Here is a 26,926-nt window from a genome sequence, read left to right as displayed (position 1 = left end):
TATAGATAATAGCATAGTATTCAAAAATATCAATGCTCATATAAGCATTTCGCCATAATTCATACTTTCTTCCTAATCACACAAGTCAATGTTACACATTCAAACTGTATTTTGGAAGCATACATCTAAATATATAATTTATACATTGGGAGCAACTTTATTATATTGGGCATTAATATAAGCATTTTGTCAGGGACAAGTCGTCTGGTTAAACATAAACTTAACCTTAATATAACTTCTTTATTGATAACGTTTTTCCCAGTTATAAACGTAGTATACTCTCTCTGGGGAATAATTTGAGTAATAGAGAATTCTATTAAGGTGAAAACAAAAATCATTCAGAAACTGCCCCCAAGGGTAAGTAACTCTTTTAATATTTGGATGAATGAATTTTTAATTTTTAATGGTTACCATGTGTATAATTTTATGTTTTGCTTTTCAAAATAATTTATCATTACACTAACACTTTTTTTTTTTTAAAGCTCTTTAAATTCTAAAGCATCTTTCCGGCCTAATAGCCCATGGGTCATCTTGGATCCCTCCCTAGTTTGTGCCCTTGTATACCATTCACATATGTTCCCACATTATATAGGGCCTTCTCAGTTCCTTTGAATTTTTTTTCAATGCACAAGGAGATTGCTATCAGCTTATTTCTATTCCTGTACTGGCTCCTAAATGTAGCAGTTCCTTCTATTGTGATGCTGCCTTTCCCCTGGGTTAGAGTGAGTCTGGGAAATATGACTCAGATATATATCCAGGAAAGGTTGAACTCAGTCACGTGCACAATCAAAATCTGGTGAGTACTTCCAGGAGACGAATATTGTTAATGCCTAACACCTTGTAAGGTGTGTGGCTTTATGTCATGATTATAGGCCCACACAGGACCATTTTGACTGAAGATGAATTTGTTCTATAAAAATAAGACTTTCAGAGCATCGTCCCCATTTCTCATTACTAATTAAAATGGAATTGTTATTCTTGTCTATAGAAATACACACAGAATCTTAATTCGTTTTGCCATAAAGAAAGGGGTTTGATCTTATGGCTCCATTTAGAAAATTTTTATCATCATAATCATTATCATCATCATTACAGCTAAAATGTATTCAGTGTTTAAGGTGTATTCAACACCACGATTGAAGCATTTCGTGCATTATCACACTTAAACTGCACAGCAGCTCCCCAAGTAGGCACTGTCGTTATCTGCAGTTTACACTCGGGGAAGGAGAGTCATGTAGCTAACAGGTGTGCAGAGTTAGGAATTGAAGCTACATTTGTCTTTAATTTCATGCTTTTAAACAAGTATAATTCAGGGCAATTGACATTCTGTGACTTCTGAGCCTAAGCAGTTTAAGAAGGCCTGGCATGGTTGATTGGTTTTTGATAAGAGTCAAAAAGATAATTCAATGGAGGATGAATAGTCTTTTCAACAAATGATGCTGGGATAACTGGATAGCTGCATACAAGCAAACAGAGTTTGACCCTTGCCTCATGCCTTCTAGAAAATTTAACTCAAAGTGGATTATAGAGCTAAATGTGAGAACTAAAACTATGAAACTCTTAGAAGACAACATAAGAGTAAATTTTCATGGGCTTGTGTCAGGCAATGTTTCTGACATGTGACACCAAAAGCACAAGCAGCAAAAGAGAAAAACGGATAAATTGGGCTACATAAAAATTTAAAACTTTGGGGCTAGAAACAGTACCGTCAAGAAAGTGAGAAAACAGCCCATAGAATGGGAAAAAATATCTGCAAATCATATGTCTGATTAAGGACTTGCATCAAAGAATATATAAAGAACACTTAAAAGTTCAATATGAAAAAGACAAGTAATCTAGTTTTACAGTGTGCAAAGGATCAGAATAGACATTTCTCCAAAGAAGATATATAAATGGACAATAAACACATAAAAACATGCTCAGTATCATTAATCATCAGGGAAATGCAAATCGAAAACACACTCACATACCTCTTCACACCCACCAGGAGGATCCTAATAACAAAGAACAGATGACAAATGCTGGCAAGGTTGTGGGGAAATTAGAACTCTCGTACTGTACTGGTAGGAACGTAAAGTGGCACAGCCACTTTAGAAAACAGTCTGGCATTTTCGCAAAAGGTTAAAAAGAGTTACCATATGACCCAGCAATTCTACTTCTTGGTGTATATCCAAGAGTAAAGAAAACATATGTCCACATAAAAAATTTGTATATAAATTTTCAAAGTAACATTATTCATAATAACCCAAAGGAAACAATGCAAATGCCCATCAGCTGATGATTGGATAAACCCAATGTGGAATATTCATACAGTGGAATATTATTTGACAATGAAAAGGAATGAAGTACCGATACATGCTGCAACATGATGAATGTTGAAAACATTATACTAAATGAAAGAAACCAGTCACACAGGACCACATACTGTATGACTCTATTTATATGAACTGTCTGTAAGAGGCAGATTCATAGATGTAGGAGGTAGATTAATGTTTGCCTAGGGCAGGGGGAATGGGGAAGTGGGGGATGATTATTAATGGTACAGCATTTCCTTTGGGGTGATAAAGTATTTTAACATGGATGGTAGTGATGGTTGTACAACTCAATGTATATACCGAAAACCATTGCATTTTACATGTTAAATGGGTTAGTTGTCTGGTAAGTGGATATATATTAATAATATTGTATTATTATTATTATTAATATCTTAATATATGCTAATAAAAGTGTAAAAGAAATTCTGGCAGCATCTGCTTCTTTCCTCTTGAGCTCTGCATCTCAATGTCCAGGCTGTCTCATGGGAAGGAAAGGCTATTCTGACTTAGGAGCACCGCAGGGCCAGACATCGAGCCCTGGCCCACTGTCTGCCTGCAATGGCATGAGTGATCCCAAGCAAAGCTGATGGAGGATCTGCCCAGTTGAACCCCAGGCAACCCACAGAATACTAAGATATGATTAAATGGTGGTTGGGCTTTTTTTTTTTAATTTGTTTTATTAAAGTATAGTTGATTTACAGTGTTGTATTAGTTTCTGATGTAAAGCAAAGTGATTCAGTTATACAAACATATAATAGTTTGCATCTGCTCATCCCAAACTCCCAATCCATCCCTTCCACACAGCCTCCCCTGCCCTTGGCAACCACAAGTCTGTTCTCTATGTCTGTGAAGTCTTTTCTGTTTTGTAAATAAGTTCATTTGTGTCATATTTTACATTCCACATAAAAGTGATACCATAAAGTATTTGTCTTTCCCTTTCTGACTTACTTCACTTAGTATAATGATCTCTAGGTCCATCCATGTTGCTGCAAATGTTATTTCATTCTTTTTTATGGCTGAGTAGTATTCCATTGCATATATATGTACCACGTCTTCTTTATCCATTCATCTGTCAGTGGACATTTAGATTGTTTCCTTGCCTTGGCTATTGTAAATAGTGCTGCTAAGAACATAGGGGTGGGACTTCCCTGGCGGTTTAGTGGTTAGGACTCTGTGCTTCCACTGCAGGGCGCGAGGTTCGATCCGTGGTTGGGGAACTAGGATCCCGCATGCTGCGCAGTGTGGCCAAAAAAAAAAAAAAAAAACTTAAAGAACATAGGGGTGCATGTATCTTTTTCAATTATACTTTTGTTTGAATATATGCCCAGGAGTGGGATTGCTAGATCTTATGGCAACTCTCTTTTTAGTTTTTTGAGGGACCTCCGTACTGTTTTCCATACTGGCTGCACCAATTTAAATACATTCCCATAAATGGTGGTTGTTTTAAGCCACCAAGTTTTGGGGCAACTTGTTACATAGCAAGAGATCATTGGACCAAGTAGTGAGTCAAATTATTGTCTTAACACTGTGACTACATATTGATACTAAAATCAATCCCAGGCAAGCCTTTGTGCTAAGGAGAAGAATCTGGATAGGGATAGTATTATGCTTGATTTTAAGGGAAAATGAAATAAGGAAGAGCTAAGGGCTGTGGAGCATGTTTTAAATAGCTAGCTGAGCCGATCCAGGCAGGCCTGCCAACTGGTCTCTTGTCTAAAGCTCACATTGGCAGCAGCAGCTAACCAGCCATTTGTCCAGAGGCCAGGAGCTACTTAGCAGGAGCTCTAGAGGGCTGGCAGGTCATTTTTCTGGTTTCAAGAAGTGACACAAATTAACCCCTATCCACTTGTCCTGCCCACACCCTGAAAGGAAAATTGCTAAGCTGGAAGCAACAGAGTGGTTTGACAACAGAAGTGAAGGCCAGGCGTTTGTGTCGGTATCTTAAATGGAGTCTCAGTAGGGCAGAAACTCTTGATTCACCTCGTCTCCACACAGGGTCATTCTAAGGGGACCTTTTTTTTTTTTGGCCACTCTGCAGCATGTAGAATCTTAGTTCCCTGACCAGGGATCGAACTCATGCCTCCTGCAGTGGAAACATGGAGTCCTAATCACTGGACCACCAGGGAATTCTAAGGGGGTCATTTTTGATATACTCTAGGATAATGATGTGTAGCAGGGGAATGCAGAGAAACGAGTTTCATTTATCATTCAGCAAATACTGTTCTAGGACCTACCGTACTAGGAAACAGCTATCAACCACATAGACAGGGATCCTGGTCTCAAGAAGCTTATAGTTAAGTGAGCAGGCCATTTCCCCAGGGCTCTGAGAAGACCTTTCAGGGACTCTGGGAGCCCTTAGAAGTGGCACGTGGTCTAGATTTGTGGGATGGGAGATTTCTTAGAGAAATAACATCTAAAACTGGAAAACTGAGGAAGCTCGTCTTCACTCTAAAATAGCTTATTTGGGGGCTTCCCTGGCAGTCCAGTGGTTAAGACTCTGTGCTTCCAATGCAGGGGACATGGGTTCCATCCTTGGTCGGGGAACTAAGATCTCACATGCTGCTCGGAGCTACCAAAAATAATAATAATAATAAATAAATAAAATACCTTATTTGAGGGTGAAAAGAAATGAGGAAGTGGTAGTATTCCTTATTTAGGCATTTTGTTTTCTAGATTCCTATCACTGATGCAGGCTCCCAGGTCTAACTCTGTGTGGCTTTATTTTATACAGTTTATTTCCAGGACCTTCCGGTATTCATGCACTGTTCTTTCAGTACCTTCCAACTGATGTGACATGTTCCTCTTTGTGGGTTTCACGTCTTTTTTGCCATTTCTCATTGATATGAATATATTCTAGTTATCTATTCCTACAAAACAAATCACCTTAAAACTGACTAGTTTAAAACAACAATGATATATTATTTCTCCTGATTCTGTGGCTTGCAAGGCGATTCCTGTACTGGTTTCACCTGGGCTCATTCATACGGTTGCTGGAGGGTCAGCTGAGCTGGAATGTCCAAGATGGCCTCATTCTCATGTCTGAGAGTTGGTGCTGGCTATCGCCTGTGGCCTCTTCACCTCCAACAGGCTACACTTGCTTCCTTACACCGCGGTCTCAGTATGGCATTCCAAGGGGGCAACGGTGGAAGTTGCAAGGCCTCCTAAAGCCTTGCCGTGGGAGTCAAATCATGTTGCCTCTGTTGCATTTGGTTGGGCAGTGCAATTCACAAAGGCAGCCCAGGTTCAAGGGAAGGGGAGATAGACTCAACCTCTTGATGGGAGAAGCAGTGAAGTCAATTGGAAAGAAGCATGAGGGGAGCTGATGTGGCCATCATGGCACATAATCTCGTATGGAATGTCAGGATTCTGTCCCTTGTGTTGATGTATATGTGGCAGTTGTCCCTTCCATCTTCTAAGGAGGGCCTGGTCATTATTATATTAAATATAATTCTTATGGCTCATACCAACTCAGCTGCTACTAAGCCTCTGAAAGCAGCCTAGTAGCTATTTCTAAGGATGGATTAAAGTACAGAAGAGGGTTCACTTAGGAAGAGGTCTAAATAATATTTTTTTTTGCAGATTTAATTTTTTTAATTGAAGTATAGTTAACTTACAGTGCTATTTTGGTTTCAAGTGTACAGCAAAATGATTCAGTCATACATGTATATATATGTGTGTGTGTGTGTGTGTATATATATATATACACACATATATATGTGTGTATATGTATATATATATATACATATATGTGTATATATATATATATAATATATATATATATATATATATATATATATATATACACACATATTCTTTTTCAGATTCTTCTCCGTTATAGGTTATTACAAGATATTGGGTATAGTTCCCTGTGCTATACAATAGGTCCTTGTTGTTTACCTATTTTATATGTAGTAGAGTGTATATGTTAATCCCAAATTCCTAATTTATCACTCCCCTGCCAATAAGATTTTAAAGTGAGTTCTGTTACAAGCTGAATAAGGTTTTTAATAAGTTCAGTTATATGCTAAAAGCTTTTATAAATACTCTTAGTTACTTCTTGAACTTTTGGCTAAGATCAAGTATGGTATCTGTTCTTATCAGTTTAGTGTAAATACTCTTAAATACAAAAGCATACACTTACATTCTTAGAATTTTTTAACAAAAGTTTTTAATTATAGCAATCCAGCGAAGGCAGTAGAACATGTATTATCTTCCTCATTTAATGTGAGTTTGGGGACGCTTGAAGTAGTGAAAAATCATGTCATTAGTTTGTGGCAGAGTTGTGTTTGAGTCCCAGGTGTCCTGCTTCCCAAGGCTGTGCTCCTTCCATGGCTTCCAAATAGTAGAACGCTGAAGATTCTGGGAAGAGTGGAGGTGACTCATAGGAGTCCCCTTGTAGCTACTGGCACAAATTCAACACTCCCTGAGGAATGCACCATGATTAGTTAAGTTTAACGCTTTGTATATACATTGTCTTTTGTATTGTTAAGTTGTTTCATTCACACTCACCCTATCATTCTCACAACAGAAGGGCGAAGCTATCATTATACTCTTGAGAAAAAGGTTAAAAAAAGAAAAGTGGCTTGCTTTTCATCTCACAGCTACCAAGTGACCCATTCTGAATAAAACTTAAATCTTCAAATTCCTAGTTGAATATTCTTTCCACAGTAGGATTGGGCTCTAAGTCTGAAAGCACTGAAAATGAACATCATATGAGTGGACATTGAGGTACGCAGGTTCAATTACCCACAAATGATATGATTTATAAACGTGTAAAGTGCTCTCATTTGTATGACCCTGGGCAAGTTTCCTCCCCGCAACACTGAATGCTGTCATTCACTTTTTCTCATTTGGATGAGAATTACATTTTTCTCATATGGATGAAGAGGGGGTTGTATCATAATAATCTCTAAGGTTTCTTCCTGCTCTAGAATGAAATGGTACAATTTGTGTTGCATACTATTGTTAGTTTGAGAAGACCTGAAGGTTTTTAAAAGAGAGAAATGAACTTTCATATAGAAGACAAGAACTCATCAGGAACAGTTCTAAAGGAAGATGATACAATGATTGTGACATTTTATGAGGTTCTGTTTTCATTGTACAAGGTTTCGTGGACAAACATGGACTCTGTCTATCCTGTTGGAGCTTATAATTGAGTAGGGAAGGTAGTCTTTAATCTGATAATTACGTAAACTGTATAGGGAGCAATGGACATCTGATAATGATTGAAATGCAAAGGATAAGGAGTTAAGTAGGCTTGAGGAGTAGAGGAATAGTGAGGAGGAATGTTCCAGGTTTGGGAATGACATATTCAAAGGCCCTGTGGTAGACGGGCATGATATGTTTGAACTGAAAGAAGCCCAGCATCTCTGGAGCACACAGTGGCCAGAGGTGAGAATGTTCCAAAGGGGATGGGGTCAGGGTCATGCAGGCATTATAGGCCATATAAAGGGTTTTGGTCTTTAGCCTAAAAGCAATGAGAAGCCATTAAAGTGTATCTTCAACAGGGGCAGGACATTTTCAGGTTCAAATTTTTACAAGATCATTTTAATTGCTGTGTCTGGGCTTGGGTGCTTGAGGTTGGGTTGAGAACAAGAGTGGGTGCATAGTGTAGTCCAATTAAGAAACCAATGTTATTGTCTAGGTTAAAGGTGTTGGTATTTTGGGCCAAGGCAGTGGCCGTGCCAAAGATGGGAAGATTTAGACATATATGAGAGCTATCTGGGAGGTAAAAACCACAGTTCAGACTGATAGACTGGGTTGAGGAAGATGAAGGCATCATGGAGGAAGCCTTGTTTTCAGGCTGCATGGTGGAAACACTCACAGGCACAGGACCTCAGGTTTGGAGGGAAGAACCTGAGTTCAGTTTTGGGCTTGTTGATTTTGGATGTCTTTGGGATGTCCATGTGGATACAAAGGTCTGGGGTTGGGAATAGAGCCCTGGTCTAAGGATATAAATCTGATTATCCTTGGGGCATGGATGGTAATTGAAGCCATGGGGATATAAGAACTTGCCTAAGAGACGAGAGAAGAGAGATATTTGGGGAACTGAATCTCAAGGGATTCCAGCCTTTAAAGTCCATGGAGATGAGGAGGCGATAACCCACAATGGTCACTGAGAAAAGGTAGGAACAGAGGGAAACCAGTGCAGTGTGTTACGTCCTTCTAACTGAGGGGAGTGCTCAATGGCATCTGATGCTATTAATGTCAACCACATGGGGGACCTACAAGATGTCCATCGTATATGGACACAAGGGAGAATGCTTGTGCCCCTAGTAGTAAAGGCAGAAGCTAGAGGAGTGAAGAGTGCATGGGAAGGTAGGTGTGAGACAGGATACGTGGGGCCAGGGGGGTTGTAAAGGAGTGACTTATGTCGTTGTCTTAGTTCAGGCTGCTTTAACAAAAATACTATAGACTGGATGCCTTGTACAATAGACCCTCATTTCTCACAGTCTGGAGGCTGGGAAGTCCAAGATCAAGGCGCCAGCAGACCTGGTGTATGGTAAGGCACCCTAGTTTGCAGAGGTCTTCTCATTGTATTATCGTCACAAGAGAGAAAGAGGAAGCAAGTTCTCTTCTGTCCCTTCTTTTAAGGACAGTAATCTCATTATGGGTCTGTAGGGGAACAAAGTTTGCCACCCCAAAATGTCTCTTTGGTGTGTGGATTACTTCAAGCTGAAAACAATCAAGGCCCAAAAGACTCTGGAAGAACCTTTGACCTGTGACCTAACTGCCTAAAAAAATTTAGATAGAGGACCTGTTCCAGGAAGGGAGCTATCAACATAGATAACTATAGTATGAGCTAGGTGTGTAGGCAAGGAGAAACCTGGCCAAGTCTGTTTGTTAAAATTCCCCTCTGTGTCCCATTGTCTCTGCATGACACAACAAACATTTATTTACCAAACAGTTGCCTTTACATCTCCATGTGAATTGCCTTCCTCCCCTTTGAAGTCCTGGACCACTACCCCAACATCCTCTTTTGTCTTTAGCTGAAGGTAGTATTTAAAGTGAGGGTTTTGACTCTCTGACATAAATCACAGCAAGATCCTTTTTGACCCACCTCCTAGAGAAAGGGAAATAAAAACAAAAATAAACAAATGGGACCTAATGAAACTTCAAAGCTTTTGCACAGCAAAGGAAACCTTAAGAGGAAAAGACAACCCTCAGAATGGGAGAAAATATTTGCAAACGAAGCAACTGACAAAGGATTAATCTCTGAAATTTACAAGCAGCCCATGCAGCTCAATATCAAAAAAACAAACAACCCAGTCCAAAAATGGGCAGAAGACCTAAATAGACATTGCTCTAAAGAAGATATACAGATGGCCATCAAGCACATGAAAGGATGCTCAACATCGCTAATCATTAGAGAAATGCAAATCAGAACTACAATGAGGTATCACCTTACACCGGTCAGAATGGCCATCATCAAAAAATCTAGAAACAATAAATGCTGGAGAGGGTGTGGAGAAAAGGGAACCCTCTTGCACTGTTGGTGGGAATGTAAATTGATACAGCCACTATGGAGAACAGTATGGAGGTTCCTTAAAAAACTAAAAATAGAACTACCATATGACCCAGCAATCCCACTACTGGGCATATACCCAGAGAAAACCATAATTCAAAAAGAGTCATGTACCACAATGTTCATTGCAGCTCTATTTACAATAGCCAGGACATGGAAGCAACCTAAGTGTCCATTGACAGAGGAATGGATAAAGAAGGTGTGGCACATATATACAATGGAATATTACTCGGCCATAAAAAGAAATGAAATTGAGTTATTTGTAGTGAGGTGGATGGACTTAGAGTCTGTCATACAGAGTGAAGTAAGTCAGAAAGAGAAAAACAAATACCGTATGCTAACACATATATATGGAATCTAAAAAAAAAACAAACAAAAAAATGGTTCTGAAGAACCTAGGAGCAGGACGGGAATAAAGACGCAGATGTAGAGAATGGACTTGAGGACATGGGGAGAGGGAAGGGTAAGCTGGGAGGAAGTGAGAGAGTGGCATGGACATATATACACTACCAAACATAAAATAGATAGCTAGTGGGAAGCAGCTGCATAGCACAGGGAGATCAGCTGGGTGCTTTGTGACCACCTAGAGGGGTGGGATAGGGAGGGTGGGAGGGAGACGCAAGAGGGAGGAGATATGGTGATATATGTATGCGTATAGCTGATTCACTTTGTTATACAGTACAAACTAACACACCATTGTAAAGCAATTATACTCCAATAAAGATGTTAAATAAATAAAGTGAGGGTTTTGGCCATTTTGGTGAGTTACTCAGTTTCCCTGGGTCTCTCCCCTGTACATGTTATTAAACTTTTGTATGATTTTCTCCTGTTAATCAGTCTTATGTCAATCTACTTCTTAGACCAGCCAGAAGAACCTAAAAGGGTAGAGGAAAACTTCTTCCTCCCCAGTAGGGCTCCACCCTCATGAAATAATCACCTCCCAAAAGCCCCGTCTCCAAATTCTATCACATTGGTCTTTTTAGTGTTTCAATATGTTGCAGAAAGGGGGACCCCTTCTAGGGCCCTAGAGAGCCTAATAGGTGGACCCTCTCATATCAGATGTATTTTACGTGGAAATACATTTAGAGCATACTATGTAATTGTTGCCAACATACTGAACTCTTAAATCAGATCCTCTCATACTTCTGCTTGAGACTTCTCAGTTATTTTCCATTGCACTTAGAATAGAATCCTCAGTGGGGGCCATAAGGATCTGCTGACCTGTTCCCTACCAACCCCCCCATTATGTCAGGGCACACGTATTTCCTTTCATACCCTCACATATCCCAAGATCTTTCCCACCCCTAGTCCTTGTGTTGCAGGAAGGGACCCCTTCCAGGCCCCGAGAGTGGGCTCTTGTCTAACACTCGGAAATGAATTGTCTGAGGAGACATACATGCTGACAAAGCAAGAGACGTTATGGGGAAGGGGTGCCCGGGTGGAGAGCCGCAGGGTAAGGGAACCCAGGAGAACTGCTGGGCCACGTGGCTCGCAGTCTCGGGTTTTATGGGAATGGGGTTAGTTTCTGGGTTGTCTCTGGCCAGTCATTCTGACTCAGGGTCCTTCCTGGTGGCGCTTGCATCACTCAGCCAAGATGGATTCCAGCGAGGAGGGTTCTGGGAGGTTGGGAGGACATATGGGCTGGCGTCTCCTCTCTCCTTGAGACCTTTCCCGAATTCTTCCGCTTGGTGGTAGCTTGTTAGTTCTGCATTCCTTGCCAGGACCTCCTGTTTAAGATAACTCCAGCAAGTGGCTACTATCTAGCCTGGCCAGGGTGGGTGGTTTCAATCAGTGGTTCCCCTAACAACTATGTGAATTTTGGGAAGACACAAACATTCAGTCCATAGCAAGTAGTCTTCTTATTAGCCCAATGACTTGGGAAAAGGAAAAATGCCTTTAGGAAAGAAGTACGAGAGTTTTTTTGAAAAGTAGGGTGGGGTTTGGTCAGGAGCTCCCTTTCAAGATGGCTAAACTGAATACAGTTTGCTAAAGCTAGAGTTTTGGATTGCTTTTTCAGTTTTTTTCTGATCGCCAGGAAAAAATGCATCTTATTCACTTCTGAAGCAGATCCTCCTCTTGACAATTGCGTTTGGGGCGCCTGACAGCCACATCTGTCTGTCTGACAACCTTGCGGCGATACTTCACAGAAGCCTGGGATGGGGAATGTCAAATGAGTAATTTTCCTTTTGTGTAGGTTTCTTTTTCTTTCTCTTTCTTTCTTTTTTTTTAAATTGAAGTATAGTTGACTTACAATATTAGTTTTAAGTATACACCATAGTGATTCCAAATTTTTATAGATTATACTGTTTAAAGTTATTATAAAATATTGTCTGTATTCCCTGTGCTGGACAATATATCCTTGTAGCTTGTTTATTTTGTACATGGTAGTTTGTACCTCTTAACCCCCAAATCTACCTTTCCCCTCCTCTCTTCCCTCTCCCCACTGGTAAGGGTAGGTTTATTTATTTATTTATTTTTTTCACTTTCTTCCTCCCAGGCTGATGAGCCCTGAAAACACACTCCTGCAGCCCAGGGAAGAGGAAGGGGTCAAGTATGAGCGCACCTTCATGGCGTCTGAATTCCTGGATTGGCTGGTTCAAGAGGGTGAGGCCACCACAAGGAAAGAGGCGGAACAGCTTTGCCACCGGCTTATGGAGCACAGCATCATACAGCACGGTGAGTGTACGGGTCAGCTTTTGCTAAACCCTAAAATCTTGTGCTACAACTACAGGCTTTTACTTCTCAGTAATGGCTCTGTAAGTCAACTGTGCCTCTGCTTGGGCTCAGCTCGGCTTGTCGGCAAGCTGGGGGTCACATTCAGCTATGTGTTTCGTGCCTTCTCATTCTGGGACTCAGAGTAAAGGAGCATCCACTCACTGGACTATATTGTTTTGACAGGTGAGGGCAGAAGCTAGAGAAGGCAGGCAGATTCTTGCAGTGTCTCCAAAAACTTCTGCTTGGATGTGATTTAACATGACAGCTTCATGTCCAGCTGGCTATAGCAGGTCATCTGGTCAAGTCTGGATGGGAAGTAGATGGCTCTCGCAAGGTTGGTTGCGTTGGGAGAATGAAAATTTGCTGAACCATGGTTCAAGCTGCCACACTGAAGAAGTATCCAAAAGGCCTTCATCAGATTTTCAGTTTTTTTTTTTTTTAGAGCTGACTCATAATGCAATATAGTGTACTGTTCAGGAACTCTATTAGTTATCTATTGCTACATAAGAAATTACTCTAAAACTTAATGGTATAAAATAATAATAAATGTTTATGATCTCACATAGTTTTTGTGGCTCAGGAATTTGGGAGAAGCTTAGTGGGTGGTTTGGCTTGGTCAAGACATTGACTGGGGTTACAGTCATCTGAAGGCTTGATAGCCTGGAGGATTTGCTTCCACAGTGGCTCACTTCTGTGCCTTCCATACAAGTGCTGGTGCTGGCTGTTGGCAGGAAACTTCTGTCCATTGCTGTATGGACTTCTTCATAAGGCTGCCTGAGAATTCTCATGACATGGCAACCTGGCTTCTTGCAGAGGGAGTGATCCAAGAGAATGCAAGACAGAAGCTACAGTGTCTTTTAACTGAGCCCTGGGAGTCACACACTGTTGTTTCTTAATACTCTATTGGTTACCAGGTCAGTCCTACTGAGTATGAGAGAGGACTATGAGTGTGATAACCAGGAGGCAAGGATCACTGGAGCCAGCTCAGTTCTTACGAGGCTGGCTATTGCAAGAACATAGGCTCTGGAATCCCAGCTCCACCGGTGATTAGCTACTTACCTTCTCTCATCTGTAAAATGGGCATACCTGCATAGGTTGGTTGTAGGAGTACAGGAGGTAGATATAAAGCACTTGGCTCAGTGCCTTGCTCTTAATAAGCGCTCAATCAGTTTACTAATATAGCTGCAAGGTGTAGGCTTAGAACAGTGAGGAAAGGGCTGGGAACCAGATAAGCATTTCCACCTAGGAGTCAATATGAAAGGTAATACTTGAATCATTCTTACTGTAGACTCTCCTACCTCCACTTCTACACAGGCCTAGAATTTCTATCCCAGTGTTAGGGAGATAATCATGGAATTATTTGAAAGAAACTTTTGAAATTATTGGGAGCAGTGTTTTACAAACTGCAGATTGCAGCCCTTTAGTGGGGTTTAGTGAAATAAGTTTAGGGAGTCATTCCCCCAGCATTAAAAACATTTTTTTTAGCACAGGGAAGTATATTCAATATCCTGTGATAAACCATAATGGAAAAGAATATGAAAAAGAATGTATAAATAACTGTCACTTTGCTGTACAGCAGAAATTAATACAACATTGTAAATCAACCATACTTCAATAAAATTTAAAAAAAAAAAGAACTACTAAGAAAAAAATTTTTTTTCCTAGACTAGACTAGACTCTTAGTACTCAAAGTGCGGTCCATGGACCCACAGTGTCACCTGGGAACATGATAGAAATGCAGAATCTCTGATCCTACTGAATCTCATCTACATTTTAGCATAACCCCGAGTGATTCGAATGCACTTTAAAAGTTTGAGATGCAGTGGATTGGATTTAACTAGAATAGAAAATTTCAGAGCATAGTTTATGTAATAAGGTCAAGGATTGTTTTGCAAAACATTTATTTCAGTTAGATATACACTATATAAACATATGGCCATAGTCGTGTGTGCACTGATTTGTAACATAAAAATTAGTACTCTGCATTGTGGTCAAATATTTTGAAAGCCCCTGATCTAGAAGCATTGGTTTGCAAGGCACTCAAGCCACTCAGTATATTCTGGGGTGTTTTCTCCTAACTGATGTTGCCACAATGGCACTCACAGCTGTTTATTGACGGTCTAGTATGTTTCCTGCTGGGCTATTGATTGAAGTTTGGAAGGTGGATAGAATTGTAAAATGCCAGTATGGTTCCTGGCCTTAAACAGCTTATAGTCTTGTAGAGATTATAAAACAGATATAGAAGCAATTAGAGAGCAATTGAAGTTGTAGGATATATTTTATTTATTGGTTATTTATTTTATACCATGTGCCAGGCACTGTTCTGGAGATTTTACACATTAACTTATTGAAACCTCTTAAACTCTTTGAGTCAGATATTCTAATTTTTGTTGTTGTTAAATTTATCTTATTGTGGTAAGAACACCTAACATGAGATCAACTCTCTTAACAAATTTTTTTTAAGTGTACAAAATAGTAACCATTCATTACAGGGCAGGTATTTTTATTATCTCCATTTTACAGATAAGGAAACCAAGGCACCAATAGGTTAAGTAATTTGTATGAGGCCACTCAGGTGGTAATGTCCAAATGGATATTATCGCTAATAAGTGTGAACTCAAAATTGGTTGGAGTGACTGGGGCTTTCCACCATGAAAAATGGTGTGTTTGGTTTAGAGTTAATGCTGTCATCTTTGCTCCAGACAGAACACTTGGTGATACCAAGCTCTAGAGAAAACCAGCATTTTATACTACCGTTTACTGACTGATAATGTACATCTCGACTTCAGAGAGAAGATAGAGGATGCCACAAATTGTTTCCAAATGATTTCCAAAGAGTGAGTAATTATACCTCAATTACAGTGTAATTATTATTATTTTTTTGGCTGCGTTGGGTCTTCGTTGCTGCACGGGTTTTCTCTAGTTGCGGCGAGCAGGGGCTACTCTTTGTTGCGGTGCGCGGGCTTCTCATTGCAGTGGCTTCTCTTGTTGCGGAGCACAGGCTGTAGGCGCACGGGCTTCAGTGGTTGTGGCACGTGGGCTCAGTAGTTGTGGCTCACGGGCTCTAGAGCGCAGGCTCAGTAGTTGTGACGCACAGGCGTAGTTGCTCCGCGGCATGTGGGATCTTCCTGGACCAGGGCTTGAACCCGTTTTCCCCTGCGTTGGCAGGCAGATTCTTAACCACTGCGCCACCAGGGAAGCCCCTACAGTGTAATTTTATAATGCTATAAATGCCAATTTTATAATGCTATAAATGCCATAACGTTGTGATGTAAAGGATAAAATAAGGAATTATTGTTAGCAAATCTTATCCACGGAAGTTTGTTTTCCCTGGTTTTAGGAGGATTGACTATTCTCTATATACAGAGTCAGAGTTTCCAAGGGAGTTCCAGTTTCCCAGCACAGCAACTCATTGCTAGATCACAGATTCTAACTTTGAGTTATGAAAACATGGCCACCACATATGTGTACGTTAGAGTTAATGATAAATACCAGCTAGTATCTTAAGCAGAGCTCTGAATTGTCCAGCTAATAATTAATTTCATAAGTTAAACATTAAAGAAAGTCAGCCTCTAGGCTTTGAGCAAAAGGTTGCTGGATAAAAGTGGTTCCCTAGCTTGAAACCGGTAGGCATAAAAATCAAGCCCACTTATGAAATCCTAACCAGCTTCATTTATGAATGGTTAATGGTGCTCTGTAATCAAGACAGAACTTGTTAGCTGAGTAATTAACTTGCATGCAAATGTATATGTGTGTGTGTATATATATATATATAATGATATTATTATCATTATTACAGTGTTACAGCGAAGAATTCTTGAATTCAAAGCCTTTAAGATACTTTTCCAAGGTTGCATAGCTAACCGGTAGCTACTAGGCACTGTGCCTTAGCAAGGAGTTTCTGTTGGTCCAGGATGTATGTAATCGGGTGTGTCTGCCCGGCACTGTGGAATGAACATGGTCTTTGGAGGGAAACAGGCAGGATTTACATCCCAGCTCCTTCACCTACTGTGTGACCTTGTCGACATCTCAACTCTTCCATTCCTCAGGTTTTAAAATTTATTAAATTAAAGTCATATTATATACCTTTGAGAGTTATGTTTGGTGGGTTCGTTGGGTTTTTGGTTTTGCTTTTTGAAATCCTAGGACTACCCACATGTACTAGAAAGACTCAACATATGATTGGACTCGTGGCTAAGATTTTTTAATCTTAAAAAGACACGGAGAAGGATCAGCAAAGGAAAATGACACATTGGGTGTTGTCTGGAGAAATCCAGGTGCAGAATTCCTCTGTTCTCCCTTCCAGGGCCAGGCAGAACTGGTTCCTTCTTCCAGCAGGGACATGCAGTAACACGTGTACAATATCTCTGCCCAGGGAAACCCACTTGAAACTCAGAGGGCAAGATTTTTATTGGGGGCTGCTCACAGAGGTATACTCTGCCTGCCCAGGCAGCCACATTCCCTGCCTTCCAGACTCTCAGAAGGAAAGCACGTATTCTCCATTAATTGCAGTGTTTGTGCAAACAATCTGGGCAGGCTGGTACAGCAGAATTCAGTGTCCCAGGTAAGCAAAGTTGCCTTATCAGATGGTAACTCAGAGAACCTTTCAAAAGCCAAGTTCCCAGAAGCTAGCCACGGGCCAGCCCCACAAGCAGGCTTTTCTGTTTCAAGGCTGCTATGGTAACTCTTTCCTGCACAGAGCTGCTGTGAGAATTAAACGATAGAGGTGGGCAAAAGCTTTTAGCAGAGTCTACCTCTTATGGCCCTCACATGCCAGCTATTGTACTTGACCTGATCAATTCTAAATAACAGTTAAAATGTACAGAGTCCCTACTATATGCCAGACACTGTTCTAATCACTCTATTCATTTACTCCTTTAAATAACTCTATGAGTTAGGTATCATAATAATTCTCATTCTTAAAATGAGGTTAAGTAATTTGCTGAAGACAAGAGCTAGTAAATGGTGGATTCAAGATTCACATCAAGGCAATCCGGCTCTTAATCAGTAAAGAAGATTGGATGCTAATTATAACCTCCACTAGACTAGGAAAAAAATTCTCAACTTTTATTGCATCAGCTCACACAGCCTGTCAGATATTGCAACTATAATCATTGTTAGCTCATAAAATATTACAAGATTCCTTTATCGCAAACAATGACCGAGTACCTTGAGATTTTTGTGTGACCTTTGCAAAGGCGATGAACACATTTCTTTACTCACGTAAATATCTCCCTCAACTGCTGAGCTGCTCTCCAGCTATCTTATCCTTAAATGGAGGGTAACAGACAGCAGAGTCACGTGGGTAAATTGCTCACAGCTGCAGCAGCTGACCCTGGATAATCAGGCTACCGCTGCTGTGTCCAGGCGTATAATTTCCTCTTTTAAAGATTTAGTCAGAGCACTTTAACAATTTCAACACTTCATCAAGCCCTCTTTCTTTTTCTTTTGTTTTTGAAAAATATATTTATATAAATTTTGCAACACACAAAGCAGTTTTCCATGTATTATATTTTTAATCCTCCCAGCTGCTTGAGGGTAGTTTTGGTGATCCCATTCTCCAGTGGAAGACAGTAGCTGAGACATTCTACCTGGTAGCCATGAAGAGAGCATTTGGGATCTTCTGCAAAGGAAGTTAGGTGCCAGATCCAGACAGGAATTAACCCCATCTTCTCAGTAATTAAGAGCACTTGACAGAGTTCAGCCCAGCCTGGAATAGCCTAGCCAAAGAAAAAGAGAGGGAGGGAAGGAAGGATGGGAGGAAGGAAGAAAAAAGGCACTGATGATTGAGGAGTTTGCAACTTGCCCAAGACCATATGATATTACAGAAAAAAGTTATTCTGACACTTGTTAAAATGGTAAGGAAGACTTTAAGAATAGTGCAATAGGAGTATTGTAGCAGGGGAGGGAGATGGGGCTCAACTCCAAGTACAGCAAGGACAAGTGGGGATTTATAGCCATGGAACAGGGTAAGGGGGTCAGTGGATGGAAATTTATTCATGGGAGACACCGAGGGCAGGGGGATTTTGAGGCCAGGGACTTAGACGTCAAAGATGGAGGATGAGGAACTTGATAAGATAATAAGAGTGATCAGATATCACGATTTGGGGGATCCTGACTTAGCAGGATTCTTTGCTAAGGCTGGGCTGGGTAGGTCAAATCTGGCTGAGTCACATGCCTACCTCTTGACCCTGGGTGAGCAGGGCCCTTTGACTGACAGACTCGCCAAGTCGGGGAGGGGCATTCTTAAACCAAAAAAAAATTTTTTTTGAAAGTTCTGTTACCACAGGATAGGGGCCAAGGTCAAGGCCTAGTAGAAATGAGGGCTCAGGGACTTCCCTGGTGGTCCAGTGGTTAAGAATCTGCCTTCCAATGCAGGGAACGTGGGTTCCACCCTGGTCGGGGAACTAAGATCCCACATGCCGAGGGACAACTAGCCCGTGCTCTGCAACTACTGAGCCCGTGCACTCTAGAGCCCCAGAGCCACAACTGGAGAGAAGCCTACACATCTCAAGGAAGAGCCCGCGTGCCGCAACTAAGACCCAACGCAGCCAAATAAATAAATAAAAATATTTTTTTAAAAAAATGTAAATGAGGGCTCAGAGAAACCTGCCTAAAGTCTGGAAAGGAGAGAGTCTTTGTCAGTGGCACCCTACCCTTGCTTGCCTGCCCTTTCTTCCTCCCCATCAAGACTATCCTCTCCTGCTTTTGCTTTTGGTAACTCCTCGCCACCAACAAAATTAAGATTTTTCTATTACAGGTGGTACCCAGTATCTTAGTGTTTCTTTACCCTTAGCTGGAATATAAGTGCTTTGAGGACAGAGAATTTGTTTTCTGGGAATTTCCTGGTGGTCCATTGGTGAGGACTCCATGCTTCAATGGCAGGGGGCACTGGTACGATCTCTGGTTTGGTATCTAGATCCTGCACACTGCTCCATGCAGCCAAAAAAAAAAAAAGGATTTGTTTTCTTGTCTCTGTATCCCCCATGGCTTGGCACTTATATATTAGCTATTCAGTAAAAAATGTGTTGAACGAATGAACGACAGTAGTGACCACTTTTTGATGATTTGCCATTTGCCAGGCACAGAGCTGGGTGTTTATACCAGCTAGAGTTCTTTGAATATAAGCAGCCTCAATCATCATTTGCTTCAAATATATGGCAGAGCTAACTAATAGTTAAATCACTGGAAAGCCAAGCTGCCTGGAGAAGAACTGGAGCAGCTCTTGGGGATCCAGTTGCCAGGAACTAGTGATGAAGGGCAATCCCTCTCAGACACCTACAGCTAAGAAACCAGTGCTAGCTATTTTCTGCCTATGCTGTCCCTCTCTCCAGAGACTAAACTCTAGAGAACAACACTGATTGGCTGAGTCTGGGTCACATGCCCACCTCTTGCCCCCGGGATAGGCAGGGCCCTTTGACTGACAGACTAACCAAGTGGTGGTGGGTCATTGTTCCACCCAAAGAAAAAAAATTTTTTTTTTGAAGGTTCTGTTGCCATAAGGCAGGCTGGGCAGGCGAAAGCAACAGATAAGCCGTCCTTTCCTGCTGTTAGTTCATTTAATCCTCCCCCTAAATCAATTCACTTGATATTATTTTCCCTGTTGCTTTAGATGACAGTATTTAAGCATTTGCCATGAGCATAATCATTCTTAGCTCCTAAATGTTATACTCTGAATAGAAGAAAATAAAGATCGGGTAGGATATTTCCTCAATCTGCTTTCAATAATTAATATTTCAAGTGTCATCTTTATCAGCAGCTGTTATCTACTGTAACTTTTTCCTTTCTCAATTTAAAATTTCTGGGAATTTTCCTACTGTGCCCTCTGATAGGCTTTGGCTCTGTTTTACTTTTTATTATAGCTGAATCCAAAGCAGAAAGAAAAACGGACACAGCCAGCCTGCTGTTACAATGCAAACAGAAGGAAACAGGTTTCCTTGGTAAAGTCACAGGCTAATACTTTGGCACACAATATAGTATTGGTTTTGTTGAAGGACAACAGGTCTGTAGCTACACAAAGCCTTGACTTTTAGAAAGTATGAAAGGAGTGAGAGATGCCTCATCTTATGTAATCTTCCAAAAGAAGGGTGTTATGTGAAAAGAATAGAGGTCTTTTGTGAACAGTGTCATAACTGTAAATATTTCTTTCCTTAGTTGACATCAGTATAGCTTTTGTCAGGTGTCCAGAAACTGATCCTCTAGATACAGACTGTGGCTCTGTAGCCTGGGCCCCTACCGACTCCTGCCTTGCTCCTGACAGCTTGTGGGCCAGTGGCCGCTGCAGTACATGGTCTTCAGTTTGCCCAAATGTGACCTTGTTAAAGCGGCACAAGGAAGCCTTAAAACACATGCACACAATCTCTGTGCAGTTGAAGTTTATGAAAGTATGCAGTCTCCTGGCCTTACATGGTAATTTAAGGACTCAGCTGGGTTTCGGTGGTCATTTTTGGAGGGACATGGAGGCTGGGGTCTCAAGTTTATTAAAAGAACAATATGTCAGGATCTCCTGGGTGGAATGGACAGTTCAGACTGCTGACTCTGATGTGCCCCTTCCCTCTCCTCCTGGTCAAGAAGCACGGTGGTGTTCACTCCTGGTTACTGATGGACATGAGCTTGACCACAGCCCTCAAGGGGAGATTGGGGGCAGTGGGGGCAAAAAGTTAAGAGGTTCTCCTTTAAGGACAGACTGCCTCCATTCTCTTTTTTCTAGCTCTGACCCTGTGTCAATCTTGAGGGAGCTTCTTTCTCAGCTGGGAGGCTAGGAGTTTGGGCAGGGATTCCTGTGTGGGACCCAGGCTCTCCTTGAGCAGTCATGATGATTATTCTCACAGCCGTTTCATCTTTGCCACACTGAAGTCTCTCTTAGTTCTTCCTCTAGAAAATCTCCCACCTGCCACTTAGGGCTCTCGAGTCTTAGCCACTCACTTTAACTCAGTTTTTCTTAGCTGATACGTTTGTCTCAGGCAGTGTGACTGGGTTGTCTTTTGTGTTCCGGCCTGTAGTCCTTTGGAGACGCTCCTTCTTTCTATCTGCCTCCGCCCTGCTCCCTCGTCCCCTCTTCTGCCAGAAATGGATCAACAAGCTGAAGTCTGTTGATACCATGGAGTGATTATTAGGTATAAAACTGACCATATGTAAAACTACAGTGAGGTATCACCTCACACTGGTCAGAATGGCCATCACGAAAAAGTCTACAAATAAATGCTGGAGAGGGTGTGGAGAAAAGGGAACCCTCCTACACTGTTGGTGGGAATGTAAATTGGTGCAGCCACTATGGAGAACAGTATGGAGGTTCCTTAAAAAACTAAAAATAGAATTAGCATGTGATCCACCAATCCCCCTCCTGAGCATATAACCAGAAAAGAGGAAAACTGTAATTTGAAAAGATACATGCACATTGATGTTCATAGCAGCACTATTTACAATAGCCAGGACATGGAAGCAACCTAAGTGTCCACTGACAGATGAATGGATAAAGAAGATGTGGTACACACACACACACCCACCCACACACACTGGACTATTACTCAGTCATAAAAAAGGATGGAATATTACCATTTACAGCAACATAGTTGGACCCAGAGATTATCATACTAAGCGAAGGAAGTCAGAGAAAAACAAGTATTATGTGATATCACTTATATGTGGAATCTAAAAAACGATACAAATGAAATTCTTTACAGAAAAGAAACAGACTCACAAATATAGAGAACAGACTTGTGATTACCAAAGAGGGAAGAGGTAGGGAAGGTAAAGGATAAATTAGGAGTGTGGAATTAACAGATACACACCAATAAAAATATATAAAATAGATAAGCAATAAAGATTTTCTGTATAGCACAGAAAACTATATCTTGTAATAACCTATAATGGAAAAGAATCTGAAAAAAAAATGTGTAACTGAATCACTTTGCTGTACACCTGAAACTAACACAATATTGTAAATCAGCTGTAGTTCAAGTAAAAAGCAAAACGGGACTTCCCTGGTGGCACAATGGTTAAGAATCTGCCTGCCAATGCAGGGGACACGGGTTCGATCCCTGGTCCTGGAAGATCCCACTTGCCACAGAGCAACTAAGCCCGTGAGCCACAACTACTGAAGCCCGCGCACCTAGAGCCCATGCTCCACAGCAAGAGAAGCCATCGCAATGAGAAACACTCGCACCTCAATGAAGAGTAACCCCTGCTCGCCGCAACTAGAGAAAGCCTGTGTGCAGCAACGAATACCCAATGCAGCCAAAAATATAAATAAATTAATTTAAAAATTAAAAAAAATGAATTAAAAAATTGTAAAAAAAAAAAAACTGACCATATGTAAACTCTGATCAATGTGACTATAGAACAGTATTAAGTTAAAATTTAAGAAGGGACTACACACACACACACACACACACACACACACACACACACACATCCTTATTACAGTTGGAAAAATACTTTTATTAATATCATAATTTTAATCTAAAATGGAGAGTAATCTTTTTGTAAAATTGCTTATATATATTATTTTTAAACTGACATAACATTTTTAAGTCTCTAACATTTTATCTAGCTTTATTCTGAAAAGGTCCCCTTCACTTTCTTCCTCTCTGTCCCAGTAATGACATTTGACCCAACAAGGAGCCCAGCCCCTCTCCTCTCTCCTTCCACCCGAGGAAGGCCTGCATATCAGAGTCTATATTCCTTCCATTTTATTTTAGCCACTCCCTTAGCTGTGGCCTAGGTTTCAGTCTGATTGGAAATGACCAAAGCCACCAGGCCAAAGAAGGGGGTCTGGGTATTGGTTTTGGCCACTGGCAAAACCACTCCTGTCTCTCTGAAGTCCTCTTCCACAGTTGCTGGGAGCATAACCTCAAGCAAGGATTCCTGTCAAGTGGGAACATAACGTACTTCCTCATCAAAATGAAGGAAATAGGATGGGGAGATAGTGTGTGTGGGGGGGAAGCAGACAGCGATACCAACAACCTTTGACCACTTGGCTGTCAGGAGCTCAGGATAAGACTTATCTTCTAGGACAAATGGCTCTCAAAGTGCTACATGTAAAGGGATGAACTTGTTTGTTGGTTAGCTGATCTGTTCCTATGAGGTACCAGCCTCTAGACTGATCCTATTTTCCATGGAAATAGGATGAAAGCCACAAATGCAATCCATATATGTAATTTTAAATTTTCTAATAGCCGCAGTGAAAGTAAAATGGAACAGGTGAAATTAACCTTAATAATATATATTTAACTCATTATCTCCAAAATGTTATTTCAAAATATAATCAATATGGAAAATAGCAATCAGCTATTTTATGTTCTTTTTTTTCATATTCAATCTTCCAAATCCAGTGTGTATTTTACACTTATAGCTCCTTGCCACATTTCTGGTGCTTGTCATCCATTGTGGAGAGGAAAGGTCTAGACCTTTTGGAAACCAGCACAGAGTATGGTGGTATCCCGGTGAGTGTGTATTCCATTTTTCAGCCCCTTAGCTCAGAGATCTTTGTTGAGATCTTTGTTCCCCGACGGCTGAAATGCCTGAAAGTTTGTGTTGAGGAAGCACCTTGGTATCTCTATTTTGCTGTACCAGTTTGGACACCCGAGTAAACCTGGGTGCCAGCCACACAAGTTTCTGGAATGGCAACAATTCTTCTCTCTCTCTCTCTTTTTTACTTTTTTTCCTAATTTTTGCTGTGCGGCATGTGGGATCTTAGTTCCCCGACCAGGGATTGAACCCGTGCCTCCTGCAGTGGAAGTGAGGTGTCTTAACCACTGGACTGCCAGGGAAGTCCCTCTTCTCTCTTCTTCAGCTCAGTGATTTCACAGTCATGTTTTCTTTTTTCTCTGATTTTTAAAATATTTCCTTTGATTAAATATTTTTAATATTTCCACAAGTCAGAAATTGTTGACTGAGATCATTTGGACTGGATCTGAACTCAGCAGTTCTCTTTTTGCTCAGAATGGGCTTATCCAGTATACGAACCCAAATTCAGGAGCACTTTCTTAAATTCCTAGTCTTTGTCATGGGATCCTTTGGATTTTTGCTGACAGCAGAACAATATTATTTATTCATGGTGCACGGGCATCATTTCAACCCTGTCTTCCAGAGAGCTGTGGCTTCCCATATATTTATTAATTTCACTTGCTTTGGTTAAAAGAAGTTATTGTAATTTATTTTCCGCAGATGGAAACACTGAGACCCAGGGACTGTCCATAACCACTTCTGTCACCAAGGAATCAGAGCCGAGTTGCTGGAAGGCATATCTTCTGCCTGTAAGACTTTCTGTCTAATCAGTCTTGGCTTCTGAGTAAAGCATAGTTTGTTACAAGGTGTGGGCTGCAGATAAACAGAAAGTGTTTGTTTTTTAAGCCTTTGATTTCTGTGTCCAGACCTGAGTTTGGAACAATAACAGAATTGTGTTTTGCTACAAATAAGAGAAAATGTAGTAATGCCTGCTTGAACAGAGAGGTTCCTCTTTATTTAGGAAGAGTCACCTTTCCCAGAGATTTCTACCGACATTACATGGGCCAGATCTGTGTCAACATGGACTCGTTCGCTCTATGGCAATCAGTGAATCTAATGCTGTAAGCCAGGCACACTGCTGCCCTGTACAAATAATAAAGGAGGAAGAAAGGGAAAATGGGTTTTGGACAAGCAGCTAGCATTGTCAGCCACAAGGACAAATGTCTTTTTCATTAAGTAACTAAGTGACCTTCCCTCTGAAACATGGGCTTCCAAGGAACGGTTTGTTTCCTCTGTCCTCACACTGAGCTCCTGGTAGCTCTAAGGTAGATTTGAAGCAGGTGGATGTACAAATGTTAATGTCTTAGTTTTGACTGATGTATCATGGTTATATTAACATCAGGGGGTGCTGGGTGAAGGATATATGGGAACTGTCTGTATGATCTTTACAGCTTTTTTTTATAAATCTAAAATTATTTTAAAACATAAAGTTTACTGGGGAAAAAAATAGGTGAGGTGTTTCCTATTTTCCTTTTTTGTTTAAGATGAGTACAAGTATAAATAATATAGAAATATATGGAGACTTTTTTTTTTTTAAAGCTGCTAAATCTCACCACTGACATCCTCCTTTTCTGAACGTCTGCTTCTTCCTCCTTCAAGGGTCCTAGTCTCTCCGGTCTCATATGGAACACCTGATAAATTACTGTACACTAAAGCACCCACAGGTTATACGGTTACCTTTCTGGGAATGGTAAGAAGTTGTCATCTGGGAATAAGGCTTTGGTGGGCTTTCACAGCTAGTGGTTTTGAGTAGGATTTATTCTGATACCTCCAGCATCACATTGGATGTCCTTCTCTACGTTGTTGGCCATGCTGAATTTATCTGGTTTAGGTAGGATGCCTTCTTTTCCCACAGACCACCTAGAGTTGCTGCCAGAAGCTTTCCTTACATAGGTGAAGTCTGAAAAGGATTAGAAAGGTATCCTTTGGGCACTGACACCTGGGTGGGCCCTCAATTGGAAGCCCACACATGGCTAACATTAATTGAATGCTTCTATGTACCAGAAACTCTAATAAGCCTTTTACCTGTGTTGTTTCATTACCTCTTCAACTCATTTTACGGATGAATAAAATTGAAGTTCAGGGACATTAAGTAACTTAGTAAAGAGTGAAGCCAGTGTTCAACCCAAGACCATCTGTAGGCAGAGGGGTGTTTACCATGCTGTTGCTTTGTCCTTTTAATAAGCAATTCCAAGGTAATCAACATTTTACCCTGGTGAAGAATTTTGTAGAAAACATGCCCAGCCAAATTGTCTTCTGTTACCTGGCGACAGAAATAAATGAGGAAAAAGCAGACTGTTTTCTGGTGTTTGTAAGCTCATCTGCCTCCTTGTTTGGCATTATTATGGGACGGGAGACAGTCTAGTGAGGAGATTAAGGGATGGGGTTTCAGAGTTAATCTGTCAATGCTTCTGTCTTGGATCTTCCAGTTAATGACTATGGGACCTTGGGCAAGTTGACCTTGTGTAATCTCATCTGTAAAATACGAATAATTATAATAGCTCTCTCTGCTGCTTTGAGAACTGAATGATATAATCATGTCATGTGTACCACTTAGTGAATGTTAGCTGATTGCTACTCTTATTATTGTTATCATCAATATATCCTCATCATCAGATGCCTTGGTGGGTAGAGATTAATATACGTTTAATGGCCTCATCCATTGCTGGTCTTAATATCTTATACATACTCTATGCTGAATATATACTTTTAAAAATAAATCAACACTGAAGGCCCTTGGATTTATGCCAACAATTCCAAAGGCTCTAGAACAGAGTTACAGATTTCTTTCACTGAATTATGCATATGAAGGATTCCATTTGCCAGACAAAGTAAATTTATTTTCAGACCTCTCTGCACTTAC

The 26,926-nt window shown here is 40.8% G+C and overlaps 1 protein-coding gene across 4 annotated transcripts in view; it reads left to right on the top strand.

Annotated features, from left to right (window-relative positions):
- Nucleotides 1-26,926, top strand: part of DEPTOR (DEP domain containing MTOR interacting protein) — a 175,501-nt gene that overhangs the window by 56,784 nt on the left and 91,791 nt on the right. For all 4 annotated transcript variants that reach the window (XM_059901398.1, XM_059901400.1, XM_059901399.1 and 1 more), the window contains one exon: nucleotides 12,338-12,516. In XM_059901398.1, the coding sequence (XP_059757381.1) occupies nucleotides 12,338-12,516 (179 nt within the window). The remainder of the gene's footprint in view (nucleotides 1-12,337; nucleotides 12,517-26,926) is intronic.

This window comes from Balaenoptera ricei, chromosome 17 (assembly GCF_028023285.1).
Source record: "Balaenoptera ricei isolate mBalRic1 chromosome 17, mBalRic1.hap2, whole genome shotgun sequence".
Taxonomy (NCBI): Eukaryota; Metazoa; Chordata; class Mammalia; order Artiodactyla; family Balaenopteridae; genus Balaenoptera; species Balaenoptera ricei.
Note: the sequence above shows the minus strand (reverse complement) of the source record. Positions and strands in the feature narration are given on the sequence as shown.